Source organism: Vicugna pacos, chromosome 5 (genome assembly GCF_048564905.1).
Source record: "Vicugna pacos chromosome 5, VicPac4, whole genome shotgun sequence".
Taxonomy (NCBI): domain Eukaryota; kingdom Metazoa; phylum Chordata; class Mammalia; order Artiodactyla; family Camelidae; genus Vicugna; species Vicugna pacos.
The window spans coordinates 57,475,995-57,501,509 of NC_132991.1; the positions used below are offsets into that span (position 1 = coordinate 57,475,995).

A 25,515-nucleotide genomic window follows, 5' to 3' on the forward strand; every position below is an offset into this window, starting at 1 on the left:
AAAAATGAAGTAAATGCTGTTGACCTTGATTAGAATTAATAACTCAAGGAGAATGCAGAGATGAATAAAGGAACTCTGGATTGATGATGAGGGTGTAAAGAAATCTCTTGATTACTAGAAATAACTTACTGTTGTGGACAAGCATATTTTTCTTGCAAAGAGATATCAAAGACCGATAAATGGCATGGGCATCTCTTTCAAATATGACCCGGAAATTACTCCTTAGATCCAGAAATACATTGAAAAGCTATGTGAATGTGGTCTGGTAATTATACATATGAAAGTCTAAATTTAGAAATATTTATACTAATATTTATACCAATCCAGATAAAATGAGAACTTCTGGTACTCTTTTGATATTCCATGCAATAAGCTCTTTCTCTTTCTGTTTCTTACAAAGTCAAGAACTGAAAAGGCTAAATTTTGCCCTAGAAAAATCCATTTCATCTTTCACAAGCAGCATAAAATTTGAAATCTCACAAGGAATTGCTCTTTCACTGGTAAAGACACTTGTGAGAAATAGAAAGAGTTACAGACAAGCATCTGACTTTCAAGGTGTCACTCAAACATACCTTAGACGCTTAGTCTTTTGACATGTGCCTAAAACTGAACTTCCAAGACCCAGGGGGGTTGGATGAATGAAAGGGACAGGGGCTTTTCTTTCAGTTAATCTTTTACAGCTCCCTATTTAAATTGAGTTAGGGTGGATTCTGGCAAAATCCCAAGAGAAAAAAACTTCTAGGAAGATCAGATTTGCAAATTAGTCATGCCCAAGAAAAGGGCATCAAGCAATTTCTCAAAATTATGCAGTCGCTAATGTTATAAGGGGAGATTTTAAAAAATCCATACGTCTAATGCTTTATTACAACACCAGGCAGGGCATTTTCATGTGTATTCTGGAGTTATACAAACATACATATGACTAAAGTGTGTAACAAACTTATACATAAACAGATGCACACAAGCTCCAGATGTGCTGTTTTTCTTACTTTGTGGGTTGTGTCTTCCATAAGGGAAAAAAGACATATTAATCATTTCTTTTACTGCTAAGGGGATGGGTGCTGCTCTCATATTTCAGAAAGGGGCTGGAAAGTGAGGGAAGCCAAATTTTTCCTATTTAAGGCCAAAGCACAGGAATCTCAGTGGCTGAGTTTTATGACGGGCCCGGTGCTGAAGGGCAGGGAACAACCGATGGTGCTACTTTGAACTGCTTTTCTTTTCTCCTTTTTGCACAAAGAGTCTCATGTCTGATATTTAGACATGATGAGCTTTGTGCAAAAGGGGACCTGGTTACTTTTTGCTCTGCTTCATCCCACTGTTATTTTGGCACAACAGGAAGGTGAGTAGGTACTGATTTCAAGAAACTTTATGGGGTTTGTGTCTTTACTTCTCCTTACAAAGAGGTAGAAAAGGTTAATCCGTCTCCTAAAAGCTGATTTCCTCTGGAAGCTCCCGGTTGTAAAATGTAGAAATGACCAGAATGCTGCTTTTTCACATTTGCTTAAAGAGAATATTGTCATTTTTGTATTTTAAAGTTCTCTGCTTGCTTAGGATAAAGATGTTCTTGCGCTAACTTGTTTTCATGTTAACGGCACTGGAAACTTTTAAAATAGCTTTTAAAAGTTTCCCTCCTGGATTGTTAACATCTTGGAATGCTTCCCTGGGAGGTCTGGAAGTTATTGGTCTCTTGTAAGACTTTTATGCTCTCCTTTGTAAGCTGGATTCTTTGTCAGGGTAGAGTATTAAGTAAGCATTGTTTACCCAGTAAGATAATGCATTTAAAAACTAGCATGCATTAAGAATAGTCTAAAAGAATAATACTACATGTTACTAGAATCACTGAATATATTTCTGTAAAACGGCAACAAGGTAACAAGGGTTCAAACTGTAAAAATGTTTCATCATTCCTATTTTTATTGTGTTTCAAGCACTTACATGGTGGATTAACACTTATTTCCTAAAAATTGATTGTTAAGGGTTGAGTGTTTTCTGCATGTTCCACATTTTAACTGCATTTACATTAATAAAGAGTATATTTATTAAAACATTTTCAATAGGAATGCTTGACTTTTCTGCAAACAGGGTAAAGCTACTAGTACTGACTTCCAAAAGTTGATTTGTGGTATTTTTCTAATAAGTGCAAACAATGGTTTTTATCTTCCAGTTTCCTCAAAACCCTTTTTGTTTCATTACTTGATTGTGTGAAAAGATTTCTGTTCATTCATATGTTTCTCATCGTCGTGAAAATATTGAGCATACAGGAATTAAAGCTTTCATAGAAATAAATATTTAAAGGCTAAATTTGAAGAAGCTAGAAGAAATCGTGACACATCAATTTCTATTTGCGCATAATAAAAAAGTTTACTTTTAAATGTATAGTTTTGGCAAATGCAGTGTCTGAAAGTAGTTTTTCGGTTTTAATATTAAGTATCTTTAATGTCCTCACAGGTCAAATATGTAAGTGGGGGGGAACTCCCAGGGACATTTCTTCAGTTCTGTTCAGCCTATGGCCACAAAAGAAAAGAAACACCCATCTGCCTTGTTCCCTTCACTTCCTCTCCTCCTCAGTCCCCTTCTCCCCTCCTTTCTCCACCTTCTTATCTCTTCTGGACTTCCTCCCCCTTTTCTCCCTCCACTCGTCACCCCACCCCCTTCCTAGGCAAGGCCATCTCTCCTCATCTCTCCTCCTCCCTTTCCCCTTCCTCCATCACCCCTCCCTCATGCCCAAGTGTCCCCCCACTGCCTCCATCTCTTTTCTTTCTTCCCTCCTCCTGCATCCTCCCTCTTTCCTCCCCTTAAATTCTCAATCTTCCTTCCTCTCTGTCCCTCTCCTCTCCCCCTCCCCATTCTATTCTCCCAGAAGATGCTACAAATCCCAGTCCTTGACTAGGATACCAAATGACTTCTGCTACACCCCCACCTCAAGAAAGATTTTTACCATTTTTAAAGCTCTTAAATTCTCCTAATGTCTGGGGGAAAAAAAATCACAAAGTTCCCATTTATTGGAAAAAGTACAAACCTTTGGTGTTGAGTTCAAAAGAGTGACAAAATATTTGTAATTGCCTGGTGGTTCCAATTTTTCATAATCATTATGGCTATTTTTCTTCTCCACTCCACTCTAAAGGGAAAAAAAAAGGGTTTGATATTTACAGGATCTTTATATCACATAGATTCTTTTTATCTTCCCTTTTCTCTTTAGCTGCAGATTAAAATAAATAACAATAACATTTTCCTGATATATTTGCATGTTTTTAGGCTCAAAAGAAGCAGCTTACTGCTTTTGTCGTGGACAAAAAAAAGTTTAAGCTTTTTAAGATAATACAATTTATGTTCCCTGTAGGTTTTACCAAAAAAGAAGAAAAAATCTTGCTAGTAGATTATCTTTGGGGAAGTTATAGGAGGTGGTCAAATATACAGCAAATTGAGAATAGTCATATATAGTTCTGGGTTTCTTATAAATGCCCTGAGGTTCCCAGAGAGAAACAGAACAGCACTAATGAACACTAACTTCTAGTCTAGTCACACAAATTTTCTGGAGCATAAAACATGTCCTCACAAAGAATTTTGACCGTTTTACAAATCTTGTGAAAGTTCTATTTAATTCATGTATTTTATTCCACCAATGGAGAAATATGGTCTGTTTTATATTTCCTGTAGATTATAAACATGCCAAATTTTAAGCACAAAGACTCGCCACCTAGTGGCTAACAGACACTTACATTTGCATAATCAATGCCAACAAAAATGTTACCCAGCTGGATTCCGTATTTTATCATGAGATTTAAAAATATCACATGTATGAATGTCAAATATTAAACTCTACTTTCCTAAGAAAATATGTATATTACTGGTAAAATAATGTCAAACACACACCCTCACACACAAACACATAGTAACAATATTCTAAGACTTTGGAAATGGGCTTCAATGTTATGGCCATATTCAAAATTTCATATATAACTATACATATATATAATTATATAATTATTTTTTTAATATTTGTCATTTCTGATTTTTGTAGAATACTTGACATAAGTATTTTGGTCTCTCCCTATTAGATAGATTAAGATTCTTAAAGATATTATTAAACAACATTGCTTCATCAGGGCAAGGAGATAAATTTTATTTTAATTAAAATTATTCTAATATTTGAGGTTATATTTTATTACTCTGATAATTCCACTATGATAATGAACTGTAGGCCTTTAATTATTTTAAAATTAAAGTCCACCATAAATGGATTGAGAGAATCAGTTCCTTATTACAGGTTATTATGTTTTAAGAAGGAATTTGTAACTGATCAAACAACATTCAAGTTTTCCAGATTGTGTTGCCCCTAAAATGAAGTATACCAAACTAATGAAAAAAAAGCACAAAATCACTAGAAACAATTATACTTTTAAGAGGAAAGGAGGCATAATTGCTCACATATTTAAGTGTCAGGCATCTAACACAGATTCAGGGCTTTAGCTGATATTACACAACAAGGAACCAAAATTTGTTGAGTCTTAGGTAATTAGAGAATACAAAATATACATTAAATCCAGAATATCTGAATTTTCTTATTTTTGTAGCTGTCATTGATAGGAGATACTAAAAAATCGTATATTGTCCTAGAAAACATATAAGCTAATATATTTCTAGAGTTAAAAAAAAAGATAGTTTTTTTCTGTTTAACACTTTGAATTGGTAAATCTACTTTTAAAGTAGGAAGCTTTTTTGTCACTTAACCAGAAATTATCTTCAGTTCTGTAATAATATAAATTCCAAGTAAATAAAGTACTGATACAAAATTTTGTGTTTTTCATTCATGATACTTTGGATTTCCTACCCACCTCTATAGTATTCAACATCAGATGATCTCAAGGCCTGTCTATCTATATGTAACTAGGATATGCCAATTAAAGTCTGAGAGTAAACATCTCCGTCTTGTAAGAGAAAAACAGCAAAGCCACAGCAACCCTTCTGGGAAAGGAGGAGAGACCATGATTGTGCGCTTTTAACTAATTCAGATTCATGGGTTGATGGCTTACCTACAGACTGATTTTTAAAAATCAAGAACAATTACCATTGGATGTAAGTTTTCCAGGAGTAGCGTTGAGACTAAAAGCCCTCACCAAGCCCCGTGTTCCACACCCAGAGTTGCGTGCCAGACCTTGGGTAGTCACTCAGGGAGAAGAGTGCCATCTACTGAAACCCCATGGTTTCCAATGTGGATGACTCCAGCACACAGTTCCAAAGATTATGTAGCTCAGTTCTTCCGTTTTGTAACATCAAATGATGTCACCACCTTGAAGTGATTAAAGTGGATTGCTTAAGAGTTAAAGTTTTAAAGATAAAAGATGTTATTGCCTTTGCTGGACATGAAGAACATTTGTAAAGTTTCCAGGTCTACAGTAACTTTCTGGAAACATCTCAGTGGGCTGTTTCTTGTAAAACAGTTTTCCCTAGAAAAAAGGTCCATGCCATTTTCCACACTCAAAAGAAAAAAGAGAGAGAGAAAAAAAGGAGGGGTTATGGTGTAAAAATATCTGGAGTTTTCAAAGGGGAAACTTTGCCTGTTTCATGTCAAGATGACAACGGAAAAAGTGAGATAGCAATTCTTACACAAATCATTTGTTAACTGCAGTTTGGGGAGTTACATTAACCACTAGAATTTCTGTCTGTGCCTAATGAAAACACAGCAGAAATGGATTCCTTTCAGATTAACTAATAAAACCCTTGTATTTTCCATGACTGAGGTCAAGAACTGCTGTTTAAAATGTAGTCTTGGTGAACAAAATGAAAAGTTCAAAGATAAGCACAAAAATTAAAATGCCCCAAAGATGTAAAAATTGAAGACAAGGGGTCCAGAACCTATTAAAAGTTAAATTTGCTTTGAAAACTCACATGAAGTAATTAGTGCTTCAGCAAAAGGGCACTTATTTTTCTGAAATAAGTTTGTTTGTTTTCTATAGAGTGTGTTGTGCAGAGGACAGCAAAGAGGAACTGGGTTTAGCAAGTTAATTAAAATCAGAGACACTTTCTGGAGCTGCCTAGTATGTTCGTATTGTTCAAATTTAGAAGGGAACCTTTTAATGTAGTTAGAGGTTCATTAATATGAATCATTTCGTAACTATATTTTCTGAAAGTGAGCATCTTTAGTGAGACACCCTAAGGATGTTTTTTGCACTGGCTACATGGGCCTTATCTGTTTGCTGTCGCTGCCATTAGGATTCTGCTTCTCTGTATCTAGTAAAACATGTGCTAAATTCCCATCACAGTTAATCCTGTTGGTGGTCTGGATGTCATTAGGGTGGTCTTGGAGATAAAACTCCTTTTCGTTAAGGTCAGGAGAAAATAAACAACAGAATTCAACTCCAGATGTTATCTTCTTGTTTTGAGGGTAGACAGAAAAGATGGTCTGTAGAAAAATGTTATTCCTTTGAAAAAAAACCCTACCTTTTAGATTCTGATTTTAAGCTTGCAGGACTAAGAAACCATAAAGGGGCAGAGCTTTGAAGTTGACTTCTTTAGTTCTACCCTGTCCTTGAAACTGCAGAAAGAGAAGAGAGTGCAGTAGTTGAGAGCATCAAATCTAGAGACTGCTTTCCTAGGTTCAGATCTTAGCTTTACCCCTTATCATACAATCTTGGGAAAAATCACTTAATGTCTCTGTCTCAGACTCCTCATCTATCAAGTGAGGGTTATGACAGCACTCACCTCGTGGGAAGATCAAGTTAAACAGAACTGCAGGCACTCAGAACAGTGCCTACAGCATAGGAGATACAGATTACAAACTGACTGGTATTAATTTTATTAACTAAATACCTGGTATTAACACTGTTAAGTAAAATTACTATAAGGAAGAAACTAAAATACTTAATGATTTATTTATTGATAAGGAAAGTAAGATCTAACATTTTGTAAAAATGTAAAGTTTAAGGATGTTTGCCAACTACAGTTATACCAGTAGAATATATTTTCCTCAGTATTCCCATAATTTGTCATGAATCAGATTATATTACAATGCAGCTGCTGATTGTAGATATATGATACTTTTCATTCTAATTCTCTAATAATTTTTACTTTTCACAGGACAAAATATTAATCACCTTAAAAGAAAATTTCTAATTGGAGACATAAAGTCATATGTCTATAGAGAATAAAATAAGGAAACCCCTAGAAATGATAATTCATAAAATTTTTGGAGTTTTTTGGGGGGTTTTTTTGTTTGGTGGGGACAAGTATAAGCAAAACAACATTTTAAAATTGAAACTATCCATCCATTTAGGTCTATAAATATGTCCTTCAGTTCTTTTTGTTAATTCATCTAACATATTTTAAGATATTCTGATTAACATATGAGCAGCAGAAACATATTTAATAAAAATGTATGCTCTCCAAACATTAAAATCACTTAAAAGCCAAACATATTTCATTTGGAAACTATATGAACTTCCTTTACTCACACTTGCGAAATATTTGACTTTCCACAGTAACAGGAAAATGATATTATGATAATTTGCACATCACATCTATTATTTTTAGATTTGCAGATTAAAGAGCACCTTTTCTATGAGGAGGAGTCAGTAAGAAAAGAAGAGAAAAAAATTAAACTTGTCACTCAAGCTAAACTAACAATTTGATTGAATGTTTTAGGGCCTATTATTTTTACACCAAAAATGGAATTAAGACAAACATAACTTGCATTATTTTTTAGTCACAAGAGTGCAAATCTATCAAATCAGCATAAATGAACACTGAAGAGTAGAATCCAAGACAGCAAAAAGGAAAGCTTATAAGAACATCTAAAAACGTTAGATTAGGTTCCTTGGTTTTATTTTTCTCTAAAGTTCCAAAACAGAAAGCTAGGAAATAAAAGAGTGAATTATGTCATATACTAGCTTCATTTTGTTTTATAATTTAGAACCCAGTTATAAAACCAGGAGATGATTTAGCCTAATACATTGCTTGTATGACCACCAATAAATTTATTTTCAGGACTATTCTTTATACTAAGGAACAGAAACAGGAAGTGACATGAGGTGGAGTTTAAAATTAATTACAAATTGGTACAGGGAGACTTAGGTCAAGCAATAACAATACAGGAAGAAATTGGAAATCTATTACTTGTCCAGGAGTAAACATGAGGTTATTTGTTTTTTATTTAACATTTTTCCAAAAGTATTTAAGTTATTTTTTTAATCAAAGCTGCTCTGAATTGAGATACCTAAAAAAAGAAGAGAATAATATAGGATAACTATTGCTTCTGAATTCCATTTTCTGTTTTATTTCTAAATGCTGCAAGTGGTTAACTAGAGCATTTTATTCCTCCTAGAAACAAAACATTTTTTTCCTTATTCTGCCATGATTTTTCCCAGGTATATCTAGGCTGTGGGATGAAAATTGAGGACCACAAGACATCTGTGTAAGAGTTTAGCTTCCAAGAGAACATATTGCCAACCATATTTTGTCATGCACAAAACTAAAAATTAGAGGAAACTCCATAAAACTCCCTATACTTTTAACAAGGGTGGCGAGGTAGAGCAGCAGAGAAAAGTCTTGACTTTCAGCTACAAGTTTCTACAGGAACTGATATTTCAGGACAGCCAAATTTCTTTCAAAAGGATGTGAAATGAGTTATGGCAATCAACAAAACTGCCTTACTTCTTACTTTCCAACCATTCCAACTTTCCTCTTGTACTTAGAACAACATCATTGTAAAAAAAATAAAAATAAAAAATGGTACACTAAAATAACTCAACCTTTATACTAAGCCCTCCATGTTTCAAAAAGCATAACACACATGGTTTCTAAAAAAATTTGGCAACAAAAGTCTAAATAATTTTCATTTATATAACATTGGGTTTAACCCAATTTTAACAAACTTACTTACAGTTTTAATAAGTCAATATTATGCTCACTTGTTTAACAGTTTGAAGGCCAAATGGAAAATACTGTATTTCTAGCTTATGATGATACCTTCAATGAACATGAACATAGGGAGATGAATACACAAGGGAAAAATTATGTTAATTTTAAGGCAGATTAAGAACATAGGAAAAGAGATAATTAAAATATGAGATGCTTGATCCTGGCTTTAACAGTTATCATCATTTGTCTTTAATATGCCATCAGTATTCAAGAGCTAATTTGTATAAAATATGTCCTACATTAAATATAGAAAGATATTCTTTAGGGGGTAATTACATTTATTTATTTATTTTACTTATTTAGTTTTTTAATGGAGGTACTGGGGATTGAATCCAGGACCTCATGCATGCTAAGTACGTACTCTGCCGCTGAGCTATACCTTCCCCCTAGAAAGATATTCTTGATCCAGAGACAAAGAGTTAAAAGAATCATTAGTATAAACTAATAGTATCATTTGCTTCCCCCCCAGCTTTATTGAAGTATAATTGACAAATAAAATTGTATGTATTTAAAGTGTACAACGTGATGATTTGATATGCACATACATTGTGAAATGATTGCTACAATCAAATTAATACATCCAGCACCTCACAGTTACCTTTGTGTGTGTGTTGAGGCGGGTGGTGGCGGTGAAAGCACTTAAGATCTACTCTGTTAGTAACTTTCAAGCATGCAATACAGTATTATTACCTACAGTCCACATTCTGTACACTAGTGATATTTTCAAGGAAGCTGAGAAGCCTGAGATCTACCTTATTAATGGGAAAATCCTGAGCTAAAACTAATCTGTTGAAACATTTCATATAGGGTTAATTTCAAGGAAGTTTTAAAATGGTTCATTTTAAGAAAAGGGAGCCAATGTAAAGATTGAAGAGTGGATTTCATGCAATTTTATTAAACAATCTTCCATCTCATGAAAACTTTCAGACGTTTTCTGAAAACCAGTGAAATTAGTTCCTAAATATAAGATGTCAGTTGTGCCTAGAGAATAATAAGTTTAGTGCCTAGACCCTCTTATATTATTACTGTTCATAATAATATGAAAAAGGGTGCTCTTCTCTTAAGCATACCTTTCAAAACACCGTTTAAATAGGCCTCCTTCATTCTCATTATGTAAGCATGTTGGCATTCAGCTTTTATGTTCACGAAGTATAAAGGAATTCTCCTTTAAAAGCTTAGACGATGTTTCTTTCCAATGTTCTCATCTGTCTCAAACATGGAGGAGGACCTAAAATAACTTCTTAAAATAAACAGATTCTTTCTGTCTACTTAAAATTGCAGGGAAACAACCATGATTTCTTTCATTAGCTGTAAGCCACACTGAGTAGTTGTAACAAGTAAAAATGAACTTTTAAACTTCTTGAATCCATCAAGGGTGTGGAACCGTATCATTAAAGTTGTATCTGCACACAGAAATGGAAATGAGGACTGGAGGGATACTGTAGAGTCCATTGGTTCTAAAATTCTCCTTTTTGAGTGAACTTTTACTGGATCAGCTAAACCTCTAAACCCAAAATATTTAGCATAACTTCAGATGTGAAGAGGATATAAAAAGGGGAACTTGAAAAGGTGACCTTCGCAGCTGTATGTAATACCCAGATGGAAAAATCTCAGGACCCTCTCAAAGGCCTCTTGGCCACAAGACACCAAAAGATGTAGTTAAACCACTTGCCTCCTCCCAAGCAGGCCTCTTTCCGCAGACATTTTTGCAAATCTTCGTTCTGAGAAAAAATTTCATTGTTTCACAAAATTACAAATACTGAGCAAGTATATGATTTGTTGTTTGCAAAACTTTTTGCAGATGTTTAGAAACGTCTTATTTATTTACTCAAATCCTGGGAAGCTCTCATAGTAATCCTCGGGAACTTAAGTTGTATTCAACCACAATCCACAGCTAATGCTTTAGGAATTGAGACCAGGTTTTGTTTTGGCAATCCCTCAGCTGATTCACTGTTAATAGCTGCTGAAATTTCAGTACCTTACATATAATTAGGAAACAAGTCTAAAATTTTGGTTGCAGCACATTTTTGACCATTTTAAGCCACAAATACACATGGTCATGATTCATGTTTTTCCCAACTATTTTTATGTTTTCCTTGCCAATATTTGTTTAAAAAAACATTTTTTTTCAAATTTGGATATTTAAGATTTGGAAACCTCTTTACATCCATATGGGATATACAATTTATTATGTCATATTATGTTGACCTACTAATGCCCAACAGAGCTAGCAGTGATATTCAATACATACAATAAGCTTTGTTAAGGCTTTCCCAGCAATCTGGAAGAGTTTAATGCTGCCAAAAGTAGCTCAGCTTTCCCCTGAATTTCTCAACTAAGTTAATAAAATCCAGAAAGTCTTCAGAGTTAGTGACAAAGATCATCTTGTAGTTATGCTCCCACCTATAGTTAAAACAAAGAATAGCAATTGGATAGAAAAACTTGTTTTCTATCACAAAATTAATAAGCAAATATTTAAGTGCTTATGGGATTCCCATTGGTGTTAAATTTTTACTGTAAGCAAAATTAAGATACTTACTGGCCTTAAGGAAAATTGACCTTGGTGTGCCAATTTGATGGTAAAAAACACACTTGGTATTTCAAACAATCTCTTACTACTTAGCAAATTACATAGGGAGAATATGATATTCTTGGCAATTTAATTTTTGGATTTTTTTTTTTTTTTTTTTTTTTGCTTATACAAAACTCCACAGCATCTGTCTTGTTTTCCAGTTGTTGAAGGAGGATGCTCCCATCTTGGTCAGTCCTATGCGGATAGAGATGTCTGGAAGCCAGAACCATGCCAAATATGCGTCTGTGACTCAGGATCTGTTCTCTGCGATGACATAATATGTGATGACCAAGAGTTAGACTGTCCCAACCCCGAGATCCCGTTTGGAGAATGTTGTGCAGTTTGCCCACAGCCTCCAACAGCTGTGAGTTTAAAGAAAATCTGTACATCTTCAAGATTCATATTTAAACACAGGAATAAGTAGTCCCAATGTCATAGGAGCCTAGAAGGAAATGAAAGTAATGTCAAACAATTATATGGCTATTACAAGTAAAAGGTGAATGCTCCTGTATGAAACCAGGGATTGGTTGTGACTTAGGATAAGAAATTGGGACACACTTCGTGGGAAAGTCGTTTCTAGCTGTGTAACTTTTTTAATCTATATTTTTTCTATTTATTAGCCCACTCGTCCTCCTAATGGTCAAGGACCTCAAGGCCCCAAGGGAGATCCAGTAAGTAAACATATGGCAGTGGAATGAAATTAGATCCTTGATTAGTTTGCTTTTTTTTTCTTCTAATATCTTTTCCATATTTGAACTTTCATCATTGATATGTTTCCTTTAGTACCATATATTTAAATAATGACACACAGTAACTCAAACTGAGAATCATTAATTGTGCAGTTCAAAATTCAGATTTCCCAAACTTTGTATAATGTCTTCATCCCTATTATCAGCCTGAAAAAGTAAAATATAGGTCAGTATACAAAGGAATAAATTATAGTGAAATTATTCAGATGATTTGGGTAAAAATGTAGATTCCCAAGAAAGTATATCATATTGATTCCATATATTATAAAGCATAGAAGCTGCCATTTGATAATGATTCTAAGTCACTAGGATTTTTCAATGTTTTATTGATTTTTATCTCTGATTTTTTTTTCAGGGCCCTCCTGGTATTCCTGGGAGAAATGGTGATCCTGGTCTTCCAGGACAGCCAGGTTCCCCTGGTTCTCCCGGCCCTCCTGGAATCTGTGAATCATGCCCTACTACTGGCCAGGTGAGAAATTCTCAGACTAAAAGATTGCTCCTTTTAAATCTACCTGGTTCATTTTCTGTTCTTTATTCTATATTATATCTCACTTCTGTGGGTTCCTTATGTCTATTCTCTGATTTTATATATTTAACAAATTCCTATTAGTGCTTACATGTGCTAGGCACCATTCTAAATGCTTTATAAATATCTACTTTTCCTTCCAAATCTAATGCTATCACTACTATATCTTTGCAAAATTTCCCAACTTCTCAGCAGGCATATAATATATGCACTATGTTTGAGAAATGAACCATCAACTCCCCAAAGAACCAACCTAGAGAATTGCTGCAACTGTGCCTTATTACCCTTATAACCTTGATGGCAAAGCCTCTGAAAGTTTGGACCAAAAGCAGTTGAAGAGCTATGAACACTCCTTAATGACATCAAGTCAACAGGATTATTTGCCTATGCAACTACTCTTGCCAAGCCTTCAGAGCACATCCTGCTCTTCTTGAAAAGCATGGTAACCAACTAACTCTGCATGTAAAACAAATAACCAAACAAATAAATAAGACAAAAGTTCTGCTGCATGGAGTTAGGAGAAATTAGAAAACACATATACAAATCACTATGGGTTTTTTTATTTTAATGCTTTTCAAAAACCAATTCAACAGGAAGCAAAGGCTATAGTCTAACTTATTCTTATCTTGGTACCAAACAGAATCCATTGCAAGGTCTAGAATTCAAAATAAAACAATCTCCAAAACAATCCAATAAGCACGTGAGACTTTCTATTGTTCTTGTGCTTGTTTTCTATGGGGATGTTCATTTTGGAGTGAATCTGTCAGATATATTAATCCGAAACCAGGTGTATAAATTTTACTGGTATCATTAACTGTTGAGAAAGTAATTTGACATCTCCATTTTTCTGCCCAAAATGAAAAGGTCAGATTATATGACCTCAAGGCTCTTTCAGCCTTAGTCTATGATCTTATGTTTCTAATGCTGTGGCTATCACATAGAAACAATATTTTTAGTAAGAGCTAGGAACAAATTATTTAGGGTTAACATTAGTTATAAGATTTGTGCATTGCATGAGCAAGTGCCTCTGTAGGATATCTAGTATCTAAAGTTACAGAGAGATAGAATTAACAAGATCATTAAATAATACATACCACACTCTCTGGCATGCAGAAAACTTTCTACCAGTGAATATATGTTGTGTGCATTTCTTTTAAATGCTTTTGAAAAAACAAAACAAAACTATGATCTATATATCAACATGATCTTATCTATCTGGTCTCTTTGCTACAGAACTATTCTCCCCAGTATGAGTCATATGATGTCAAGGCTGGAGTAGCAGGAGGAGGACTCGCAGGCTATCCCGGGCCAGCTGTATGTACAAGTGCTTGTCAGCATTTTAGAGCACTATTTAGCCTTCCACTTGGTTAACTCTTGAATGGTTGTTCTTCTAGGAATACGGTGTTATTATAGAGTTGTGCAAAATAGCTTATTCTTTGTAAAGTCTGGGAAAAGAAATGGTAGGATTATCATGATCTTTCTATCCTAACTCATTTTTGATTCACCGCCTCTTATTTCATGCCTGTTTTGCCACTTCTTCCTTCTTTACACAACCACCCATACCAGGGGCACACTGCCTTCATGCTTAGGTCTCACACTCATATATTTCCTAATTTTAACCAAACTTTGTTATTTTTCACTTCCACTTTCCCTCTTTCTCACCTGAGTTGTTCAGAATCTTCTTTGAATGTCTGTTCATGAATGAAACACTGCTTTCTAGATGACAATCCAAGTGATGGCTGTCCAAAATCCCAATTCATCTTACCTCAAATCCCCATATCAAATTCGAAGATTTCCAGAGTTTATTCTCTTTAAGTTCAGCTACTGTAAATGATAGCCATTCACATTGTACCCAAAGGGTTTCCCTCAACGGAAATGACTTAGAGTTTTGATAGAAGAAAATAGCAAAAAACATTGAAATCTGGGCACGTGCCCACAATGCATGGTGCCTAAGTAAATGACCCTTGTTGAAGAACAGCCTCTTAGGAGCACCAACCTTAGGGAAGGTTTTCATTTTACCACCAGAAACAGGTATGTATGCGTCAATGAGACGTGAAGCTGGATTCCAAGGATTATGGAGGATTGCTGCCCAAATCATTGGACCCCATATTTGTGACTTCTAAAGCTAGAGAGAACAAAATTTCAGCTAATAGATCTAAATGACCAGCTAAAGACCCTTAACTGGTATAAATTCTAAAAAGAGAATTTTATTGATCTTAGAAGTTTTAGAGCCTGTGATTTTTTTTTTTTGGTATCTTTTGAAGCCAGAAGGAAAATTATATTATGTAAACACTTGGTGTTACTCAGCTACATTCACATTATGAATTCTATTTTTCGATCAGATATTCAGTTTTTACTAAAAAACAAACAAAAAACTAAAAATTCCACTACAATTCCAGAAAAGAAGTTGCAAGAGAAAATGTAATAACAAACTGTAGTTTATAAATTTGTTATCAGTATTTATAAATAGCATGCTACAAAACTGAAGATTTTCTAGCTTAATCTGTGTTTCTGAACAATGACAAATCAATTGGTTTTAAGTGTAATTTTTTGTTGGCCTATGTAAACCTTTATGTCAACACAATTCATTGATATAGTTAGGAACTTTTGGGTTGATTTACATCATTACTTTTAGAAACTGGGATTTACAGTATGCAGATAAATATTTCTCCACATTGAGTTTAGCTGCCAGGCAAAAGATGCTTCTCTACTGGTTCCAGTATCATTTTAATATTGTAAAGATTCTTATAGTATTTTGTGTAGATTTTTCCAAATGTAGAAGCATCTCAGGCCCTTTTGGGGAACTGAATGGCCTTTTGGGTAAACTCAGGCTAACATTTTGTAACATTTACCAATAATTTTTATTGACCCTGAAGGAATTTCACTTAGAATGAAGTTTTGGGGATGAGATCTTCATTTACATCTAATAAAATTAGTTATATCCATGAATAGTTATCACATAATGAGAAGTATATTGTTCTCATTTTTAAAGATGACAGTATCATTCCAGAGGCATCTCTGATGCCTAGATAAAGTGTATTTCAGATGCATTTATTTTGTACTTATCTTTTGAATTTATGTTTCAGGGTCCCCCCGGCCCACCTGGTCCCCCTGGTGTATCTGGTCATCCCGGTGCTCCTGTAAGTATAGCCATTTGTGGTGATTTCATCTTCATGCATATTGTATGAATCAAGTTAATGCAGACCTAACTATAACTTAGCCATTCCAGCATGCATAATACCAATTGTAACAACCATTCAGGATGTAAATGAATCATATGAAGATTAAGTTAATTAAAAAATATTTACATGTTATTCTATCCACTAGGGTTCTCCAGGATACCAAGGTCCCCCTGGTGAACCTGGGCAAGCTGGTCCTGCAGTAAGTAACAATTCAATCTCTATTAAACAAATTGACATGTCTATATAGAAACCACCCTCCTTTTCTGAAACATAACCTTAAGACTCTACAATGTAGAGATTAAATTTATGCTCACATTTTAAAATAATAAAGTGTATTTTTATGATAATTGAACTGGTTTCAAAGATCTTTTGGACTCTTTTAAAGGTTTAGATATCTTAGAGACACTTCCTATTTTAATCTAGGAATTCTCTGACTAATTAGCCACCACAAAGGTTCACTTCCTAGTGCGAATGCAAATTCTCTGTCTCTTAAATATAGATTTAATTTTTCTGTAATCACTCAGTTCACCAGCATGCTTATTCTTCTGAAATATAATTTTTAAAGCCTAATTTAGTAAAAATAAGCATAATCTAAAAGAGTTTCCGAAGAAAATATGCTGTGTAAATAAGGTAAAGTTAGCTTAATTTAAAATGTCAAAATATTTAGAAATATCTATGTATTTAAAAGTTCAATATCTCAAAAATGTAGAAGTGCATTTGGGTTTATAAAAATGTAAATGTGGTATAAGATACAGATACAAGACACTTTTAGTTTTTATCAAAATAAGTTTAATAAACAGTAAAAATTGGCTATAAAATAGTATAATATTAACTCAATGTGTCATTTTCATGATGAGAAACATTGACAGTGTTTTCTAAAAGTTTTTTTTTAGGAATACACATATATAATAAATTGTAACAGAAAAATCTACAAGTATATTTATTTTTTATTTCCTTATTTTTAGGGCCCTCCAGGACCTCCTGGTGCTATAGGGCCATCTGGTCCTGCCGGAAAAGATGTAAGTTTTTAATGACTAAATGGGGATACGGCAAAATTAAACTTGGAATATTCTTAATAGTATATCCCATAGTCTAGAATCTTAAAGAGAAAAACCTTACTAAAGAAATTATTGATATCTTAATGACTTTTTAGCTCATATTAACCTTTGAATAGCTATATAGTATTTGCATTGCTACATATACCATGTTTTGAATTCTAAACTGACAAAACCCCTAAATATGCCATTGACTCTGTCAAGAAGACTCATCCAGTGAATATACCACTTAACTACAGAAGAGCTTCTTCTCTCTGTCTCTTGTAATGAAGAAACTGATGTCAGTGAACTTGAAAACTTAAAACACCATTAATATTATGCCATTCTTTCCTTCCTATTTAACTTCCAATGGCAAATTCTTCTCATTGGATTGAGAGATGGTCATACTATTTCAGTGTTGAGTGATGCCTGCATTTTTTATAAGTTTATATCAAGGTGGGAGAAGCTGTCTCCTTTTCTTTTACTAGGAAAGCTGTTCTCACAACCATATGTCTAGCCCAGCCATTTTCATGGGTCCTTAGTGAGGAAAATGAAAAGTAATCAGTTTGCTAATTGGCTACAACGTGTTTTCTCTTACACAAGTTTCTATACATTCCGTATTTCTCCATCTAGGGGGAATCAGGAAGACCCGGACGACCCGGAGAGCGAGGACTGCCTGGCCCTCCAGTAAGTCTTCAGCATCCAGTGAATTAGTTGGAGGAATCACAGTGATCTTAGATTGAAAATTATTGTGTAATTAAATTAAACTAAACTTTAAACTGGAAGGCATTTTACTACTAGATCGTGAGTCTATTTGAAAGTTCATTAATATCTTTCTTATTTCTTATTTTTTAGGGCATCAAAGGTCCAGCTGGCATACCTGGATTCCCTGGTATGAAAGGACACAGAGTAAGTGGAGTTTCTAAATTGACTATCAGGTATTCCACTTGGGTATATTTATTTGCCTACCCAATCTCATTATGCAACTGAGTGTGTACCACAAAGGTTGATTCTGACAGGTTGCTTTGATTTTCTAAGTCTATCAACTTTATTTGTTGACCAAACCAAGTAATTATTTTACACAAAGTAATAAAGCTGGTTCTAAAGTATGGAAAATACTTGTGAAAGAATAATTTAAGTTTCTTATCACTACTGTCAGAAAAAATGAAAATATGTTATTGAGAGCTATTCATTGACTTTGTATGATTTACAGGTTGACTCAAATGACTTTATTTTATGCAAAACATTAGGTAGAGTCAACCAACTGAGCCAAAAATCTATCAACTTAATAGAAACAAAATCTATGAAACTGATATTTGCAACTACAGTTAAGGGAACTTCTTATTTGCACTAAATTTTACTTTCTAATGAGTTCAAAATTTTTTTACTATAAAATCAAGGTTCAAAGTCTTCAATGCACTTTAAAGTTTTAAATTATTCATGTCCATGTTGAAAATAGTGCTATGTGCTTAAAAGCTAGTTATAAAAAATTTAATGTAACATTTTCAACCATTCTGAATTGTTAACATATCTTAACATTTTTACTACTTTTATGTATTTCATAGGGCTTTGATGGACGAAATGGAGAAAAAGGTGAAACAGGTGCTCCTGGATTAAAGGTAAATCATAACAAAATCATATTTTCATCAACAAATTCATTTAAGTGTTATGCTATATATAAGATTTATATTTGGGGCTTTAAAAGTTTTTCTAAAATTTTGCTAAATTTTGCATTTTAGCAGCTAAATAACAGCGACTAATTGAGGTATTCTATTAAAACTTCAGTGGAAGTGGATAACTGTCTAGATTAGAAATGACTGAGTGTCCCCAAGTAACATACTGATTACTTCTGTTTAGTTCTCAAGGTTTTAAAATGCAAGCATTGAGATTTATAGTAAATAAGATTGCTAACAAAAAATTAATTATTGTTAAAAGGTAATCTTTTTCTTAGGTTCCCATAGGTTTTTCACAATATGCTGCTTAAAAAACTATAAATTTCTCCTGTTACACAAATTGGTAACAAATTTATGTGTTTCTAGGGTGAAAATGGCCTTCCAGGTGAAAATGGAGCTCCTGGCCCCATGGTAATTATGCTTCTTATCATGTAATTTTCAGTTTTACTATTAACTTCCATCTAACCCAAAACTTGCCTCGCTCCCTCCCCAACTCTTCTTGTGTATGTCTGGTTTAAAGTAAGACCATACTTTCAATCTTACTCTATAGGGTCCAAGAGGAGCTCCTGGTGAGAGAGGACGGCCAGGACTTCCTGGAGCCGCAGTGAGTATTCTTACTGACATCACACAGTTACAACCCAAATCACAGTTAAGAATCTCAGTCAGTTTCAGGCTGTGCCAGTCTGCAGGAAATTTTCTATAAAATCGCATTGAACGTCATCTCCATAAAATTTGAGCCATAATTATAGGGAAGAAAATAAGTATATTACAGTTATTATCTGTTGAGAATTTTTGAAAGTGTTAGATTGGCACATGTGCATTAATTCACATTCAGTTCTGTAAAACACAGAATCTCATCTTGCTACATCAGATCATTGCTGTTTATATAAGAATTGTAACAATTTAACTCTGAAAGTATACAATTAGTAAGCAGATTTTAATATACTTGAGGAAAGGTCAAGTCAGTTGAGTCAGGCTTTTAGTTAAAATATTACTTGTGACCAGCCTTTCAGAAATAAGGAGATATTTGAGACAAACTTCTCTTTTCAGGGGTCTCGAGGTAACGATGGTGCTCGAGGAAGTGATGGACAACCAGTAAGTAACTTTTTCTACAACTCTGATGTGCTTCAAGGTGACATGAAGTTATGGAATTATGGAATATTGAAATCATATGGGTTGTAGACCCAGAACTAAATATGGCCGATAAATATCTAATTCAGAGTGGCACTAAATAAAATCTAGAAACTATCTGGAAACACTAAGCCTGTAAACAGAATTCTGATACTTGGTCAGTTGCTAACATCATATGGTGCTTACAGTGTTAGTTAAGGACCACTACAGGATATGATAATTAAAAGAACCCTACAAAATAGGTAATAATGCTATCTCTATTTTATAAATGAGAGTTCAAGGTTAAGTAACTGGTAGAAAGTCACAGAATTTATGGCAGAAGTGGTCGGGCACAGAGGAATCCAAATTTTCTAAGATTTATTTTACCACATTGTTTCTCTACGTAATATTCATCTCTAATGATAAATACTATTTTTATACGCATAATTGTCTTCTGTATTGTGTGTATAGTCACTTATTATTTACTAGTAGTGTTAATTTTCCTTTACTTGATTAAGAGCTCTTTAAATTTTATTCAATTTTTAGGGTCCCCCTGGCCCCCCTGGAACTGCAGGATTCCCTGGTTCCCCTGGTGCTAAGGTAAACATGTATTTCTAAAGAAGGATGTAAAGTATGTCTTGGAGACAACAGAAAATCATTGGATTGCTTCTTAGAAATTATTATTATTATTATTATATTATTATTATTATTATTATTATTATTATTATTATTATTTTGCAGTCAAGTGGATTTCTTTGATCTACGTAGATCTTTAAAGTCCTACTTTTGATTCCAAAAAGGGTGTTATCCCTGGCATTCAGCTATTCTGAGCTCTTCTGATGTCTTGTCTTTTCTCCCAGTCTCTTTCTGGGAACAGAGATAACACAGTTATACACTTAATTATCATTTCTCTCTGCCTTTATGATTAATGAGCAATACTGTGCATTAGTTAGAGTATCTAGTCATACTACTCCAGCGTTTGGCAGATGGATTTAAACAGGACTGAATAGTGAACTGGATAAGAGGTTAGAACTGGCAAGGGAGCCTGTCTACTGTGGACTTTATCCCTTAGGGTGAAGTTGGACCTGCCGGATCTCCTGGTGCAAGTGGCTCCCCTGGACAAAGAGGAGAGCCTGGACCTCAGGGACATGCTGGTGCTCCAGGTCCTCCTGTAAGTACCAAAGATGGCTGCTCAGAGGGAGATACTGCTACGTTTATTTCATGAAAGCATATGTTATAATGATCAATTAAAATCAATTTTTTGAAAAAAATCTTGCTAAGTTCTCTTCAAGATTCTACTGCAATTAATATTGAATTAATATTGATTTGATTAGTACTGAAATTGGTAGTTTTTGAGGTTTGTACTCTTCTAGAATTTATGAATTTTATGTTCATATGACACAGAATGAAGTAGAAGATGGATAGTTCTCTGATACTCTGAAGAATGTGCCCCCAAACTATTACCAATTAGAAAAATTCAGAGAAGGAACAAAACCTCTTCTCCTTATGTATTTATTTAATAATTTTGACAAAGTGCATTATATCTTTAATTTATCCAGATAATGATAATTTTTTGCTACATTTTATGTGTTGAGCTATAGTTGGAGGAATCACCTTATCTCTATATAAAGCACAACACTCATTAGTAAATTGATTTTACAGTTCTATAAAGAACTTCAAACATACATGCACTATTTGCATTATTAATAACATGCTCTTGTTCCCCTCTAGGGCCCTCCTGGGAGTAGTGGTAGTCCTGGTGGCAAAGGTGAAATGGTAAGATGCCCCCACTGTTCATTCTCATCTCAACCACATACACATTATTGGCTTCCTTTGCATTTTGCATGACAATACACTTAAGGTAGCTGTTCAGAAAAGGAAGTTCAAGCTTGGCTAATGTTAAGGTTCTTGGATCGTTGTTTTAGGGTCCCGCTGGCATTCCTGGAGCTCCTGGACTGATGGGAGCCCGCGGTCCTCCAGGACCCTCTGGTACCAATGGTGCTCCCGGGCAGCGAGGTGCTGCAGTAAGTGGCCCATTTTTCCTTTATCATCTAAAAGGAGCAGCTTAAGTCTCCAAATAAAAATATAACTAGCAGGCTCTTTGTTCTTGTTCCATTGAATTTATATTGATTTCACTCTGGTTTTATAATTGAATCAGGTGTGACTGGTGATGATTTTAGATGTTAGTCTATTTTCTCTGTTTTTTAAGCCAAGGTTATGTTTCATTTAGGGTGAACCTGGTAAGAATGGGGCCAAAGGAGAGCCAGGACCACGAGGTGAACGTGTAAGTATTGCCTAACAGATCTGGTTATTTCTTAGAACTGTGTAACATAATCTGGAATTAAACAGGCAAAAACTTTGCCATGAAATTCAATCATTATTTCTATATTGGGATCCTCTCATAGGGGGAAGCTGGTTCTCCAGGTATTCCAGGACCTAAGGGTGAAGACGGCAAAGATGGTTCACCTGGAGAACCTGGTGCAAACGGGCTTCCAGGAGCTGCAGGAGAAAGGGTGCGTTACCCCTGGACATCTGTAAGGAAAACAATAATAGAACCTCACCTTCAGGGTGAGGCAACCATGTTTTTTTCTTAATTTGAGTAGTACTCAATCTCAAATATTATTTTGAAGCATTTTGCAATGGGAGAATTATGAAAAAGTTTTAATGCTTTGGACTGAAATATTTGCTTTTCACTATTTCCAGGGTGCGCCTGGGTTCCGAGGACCTGCTGGAGCAAATGGCCTTCCAGGAGAAAAAGTAAATAACTTTAGTTTCTATTTTTATAAATGCTAGTGCTATACATAGGTATATTCTTCTATATAGTTTCCCATTAATTAAAATCTAAATATCTGAATGAAACCTGTTGGAGTTAAAAAAAAAAAAAAGCATTAATAACTCCCAATGTAAAACAATGATTCCAGCCCCTGCTCCTAGCTTTGTAACTAAAGTCACCTAACCTCAATGAAAATTCTTTACCTGTCAATTGGGAATTATTTATCTCAGTATCATTGCAAGAGTAAGTTAAACTAAAATGCCTGAAAGTTCTTCAAAAGCTCTAAAGTACAATGCAAATCTGATTTTATAACATCAAAGATACTTGGTTTTATATACACCAAAATATATTTCTAAGTCCACCAAATATTGCTTTTTTAAGTATGTGATGTTTATCAAAGTTGCCTTAAAATATTTCCAAATATGACAGCCCAAGCTGATAGGTAACAGTGATTTGTACTGAATTTGTCAGCAACACCCCACCTCTGTTTAAAGGACCAAAAGAAGTTCTCTAATTGCAACCTAAATACTGTCAACATCTAGGTCAGCAAAGGCTGTTTTGAATACATGTTGGTTTTTCACCATGTAGGGTGCCCCTGGGGAGCGTGGTGGTCCAGGCCCTGCAGGGCCCAGAGGAGTTGCTGGAGAACCTGGCCGAGATGGCATCCCTGGAGGTCCAGGATTGAGGGTAAAGAGAAACACTTGTTTGATTGACACTGTCATTTACTAAGAAGAAAAGCAAATGAAGAACATTTGAAAACAATTTAAATCAGACTATACCTTTTGTAGTCTCAAAACAACAAAACAAAATTCCTTTAAGAAAACTTAAGCTAGCATAGAGTGAAGAACAGAAAATGGAACACTTGATTAAGATACTTTATAGACAGAAGAAAAGGTTCTGCAAATACGAGGCTACATATAAGTGGAAATCTCAACTTTTTACAAATAGATTTTTTTTTTTTAATTATCATTTGAAAATCGGCTGACTGACTGAAGTTTTCAATTTAGGGTATGCCCGGAAGCCCTGGAGGACCAGGCAGTGATGGGAAACCAGGGCCTCCTGTAAGTATGTTTTTAACATCTCACTTTATAAGCCCAGGGAATAATGAAATGCACAGTTTGGATTAGCTTTAATGTATTTTGTATAGCTTTGATGTTTATTGTATATTTTGATCAGATTTTTATCAAACCTCTATTAATATAATTTTTTTCTCATTAGGGAAGTCAAGGAGAAAGTGGCCGATCAGGTCCCCCAGGCCCACCTGGTCCCCGAGGTCAGCCTGGTGTCATGGGTTTCCCTGGTCCTAAAGGAAATGATGTGAGTTCCTTCATTCATTTCTTCAATATGTATTTGACAGAAGGCCTTTACTTTCCATAGGGGAGTACAGATGGTCAAAAATTGATCTCCACTTCAAAGCACAGAACTGTAAATGAAAATCAAATACCACCTTTAGGGAACTAAAGCACTTTTATGGAGTTCGGGGCCAAGATTGTTGGAACTAGGTTTCCAACATTTATGGAAACCTAGTTCAAGAAAGTAGTTTTTGATTGAGGATATACATGTGTGTGTGGAAGAGGCAGATCAAAAACATGGGGGAACAATATAATGAATGATCGCCTTTGGAGACTTAAGTTAATACTGGCTGCTTCTTTAGGGTGCTCCTGGAAAGAATGGAGAACGAGGCGGCCCCGGAGGTCCTGGCCCTCAGGTGTGTACTTTCATCCACTCGTTCCCAGCCTTCTATGAGAGGCATTTATGTTCAACCTTATGACTACTCTCTATTGTCTTTATCTCTGCTTCCCTAACTTTTTTTTTTTTTAGGGTCCTCCTGGAAAGAATGGCGAAACCGGACCTCAAGGTCCCCCAGGACCCACTGTAAGTTTACTCATGTAAATTGGAGAGGGAAGTGGATGGGAGTGGGGCAAGGGAAGACTTTGGGAATTAAACAGTCTCTGACACTATATCACTGTAGTTCACCGAAGCAATTATGAAGTTTGTGTGCTCAGTTAGCTAGCTAAATACTGACATGGGAATTCAGTTTATGTGGTACGTGTCTCCCTTGCGTCAATTCTACAGTCCAGACTTTGCCCTCCTTCACACTGTTAATTTTTAAATTAAGCAACTGGCCTGTTGGAATGAAAACTGTGTGGATCAAATATGAAAGGATATTTTATAACGAAGCATCTCATATTTTTCTACCTAGGGACCAGGTGGTGACAAAGGAGACACAGGACCCCCTGGTCAACAAGGATTACAAGTAAGAGCTTCTTATTTAAATTTCATTGGGCACCTACTTTTACCGGTACTTTCCTTTAATAGCTGTATTTGTTGAGTTATTGAAAGTTCAATTTTTTTTGGCCTACAATTTATCTTAAGCTTGAAATATGTTGAATCTGTCTTCTAACTGGAAATAAAATAATAAGCAATGTTAATAGACAGGCATAATTTCCACATCTATTCCAGGAAGAGTGCATTCATAATTTAAAAAAAAAATAAGCTCACATAATTCTATATGTTTATACTTATTTTCATTGTACTTTAAATTTATATAGCTAAATTCATCTCACCATACTCATCAATTCATTTTTATACACAGCAGCAGAAAGACTAGAACATAAGTTTGAGCATGGGTTTACAAGATATGATTATCACATCTCTGTCATTGAATTTTGAGAGCTGCAAATTTTTAACACCTGGAAAAGACTGCTAAAACCATATTTTGTATATTTCAGAAACATACTTATGTAAGAGAAGCTTTTCTATAAGCAATGTTTGAAGGGATTATACAATACAAATATGCTTTTTTGTAGGGCTTGCCTGGAACCAGTGGTCCTCCAGGAGAGAATGGAAAACCTGGTGAACCAGTAAGTCGCATGCTGTTTTCAAAACTCAGAAATCCAAATAAATAGTAATCATTTCTAAACTACTGACTGTTGCATTTTCTCATGCTATGGAATCTGAGTTTTAACATTTAGTTTGA

At 34.7% G+C, this 25,515-nt stretch overlaps 1 protein-coding gene across 1 annotated transcript in view; it reads left to right on the forward strand.

Annotated features, from left to right (window-relative positions):
- Positions 1-1,129: 1,129 nt before the first annotated feature.
- Positions 1,130-25,515, forward strand: part of COL3A1 (collagen type III alpha 1 chain) — a 39,263-nt gene continuing 14,877 nt past the window's right edge. Inside the window, exons 1-28 of the mRNA XM_006209994.4 lie at positions 1,130-1,339; positions 11,650-11,852; positions 12,109-12,159; positions 12,593-12,706; positions 13,997-14,077; positions 15,850-15,903; positions 16,091-16,144; positions 16,911-16,964; positions 17,613-17,666; positions 17,835-17,888; positions 18,545-18,598; positions 19,019-19,063; positions 19,203-19,256; positions 19,703-19,747; positions 20,309-20,362; positions 20,835-20,933; positions 21,494-21,538; positions 21,688-21,786; positions 21,993-22,046; positions 22,168-22,275; positions 22,466-22,519; positions 23,124-23,222; positions 23,543-23,596; positions 23,754-23,852; positions 24,190-24,243; positions 24,357-24,410; positions 24,739-24,792; positions 25,346-25,399. Of these exons, the coding sequence (XP_006210056.1) occupies positions 1,261-1,339; positions 11,650-11,852; positions 12,109-12,159; positions 12,593-12,706; positions 13,997-14,077; positions 15,850-15,903; positions 16,091-16,144; positions 16,911-16,964; positions 17,613-17,666; positions 17,835-17,888; positions 18,545-18,598; positions 19,019-19,063; positions 19,203-19,256; positions 19,703-19,747; positions 20,309-20,362; positions 20,835-20,933; positions 21,494-21,538; positions 21,688-21,786; positions 21,993-22,046; positions 22,168-22,275; positions 22,466-22,519; positions 23,124-23,222; positions 23,543-23,596; positions 23,754-23,852; positions 24,190-24,243; positions 24,357-24,410; positions 24,739-24,792; positions 25,346-25,399 (1,977 nt within the window). The 5' untranslated portion in view covers positions 1,130-1,260. The remainder of the gene's footprint in view (positions 1,340-11,649; positions 11,853-12,108; positions 12,160-12,592; positions 12,707-13,996; positions 14,078-15,849; positions 15,904-16,090; positions 16,145-16,910; positions 16,965-17,612; positions 17,667-17,834; positions 17,889-18,544; positions 18,599-19,018; positions 19,064-19,202; positions 19,257-19,702; positions 19,748-20,308; positions 20,363-20,834; positions 20,934-21,493; positions 21,539-21,687; positions 21,787-21,992; positions 22,047-22,167; positions 22,276-22,465; positions 22,520-23,123; positions 23,223-23,542; positions 23,597-23,753; positions 23,853-24,189; positions 24,244-24,356; positions 24,411-24,738; positions 24,793-25,345; positions 25,400-25,515) is intronic.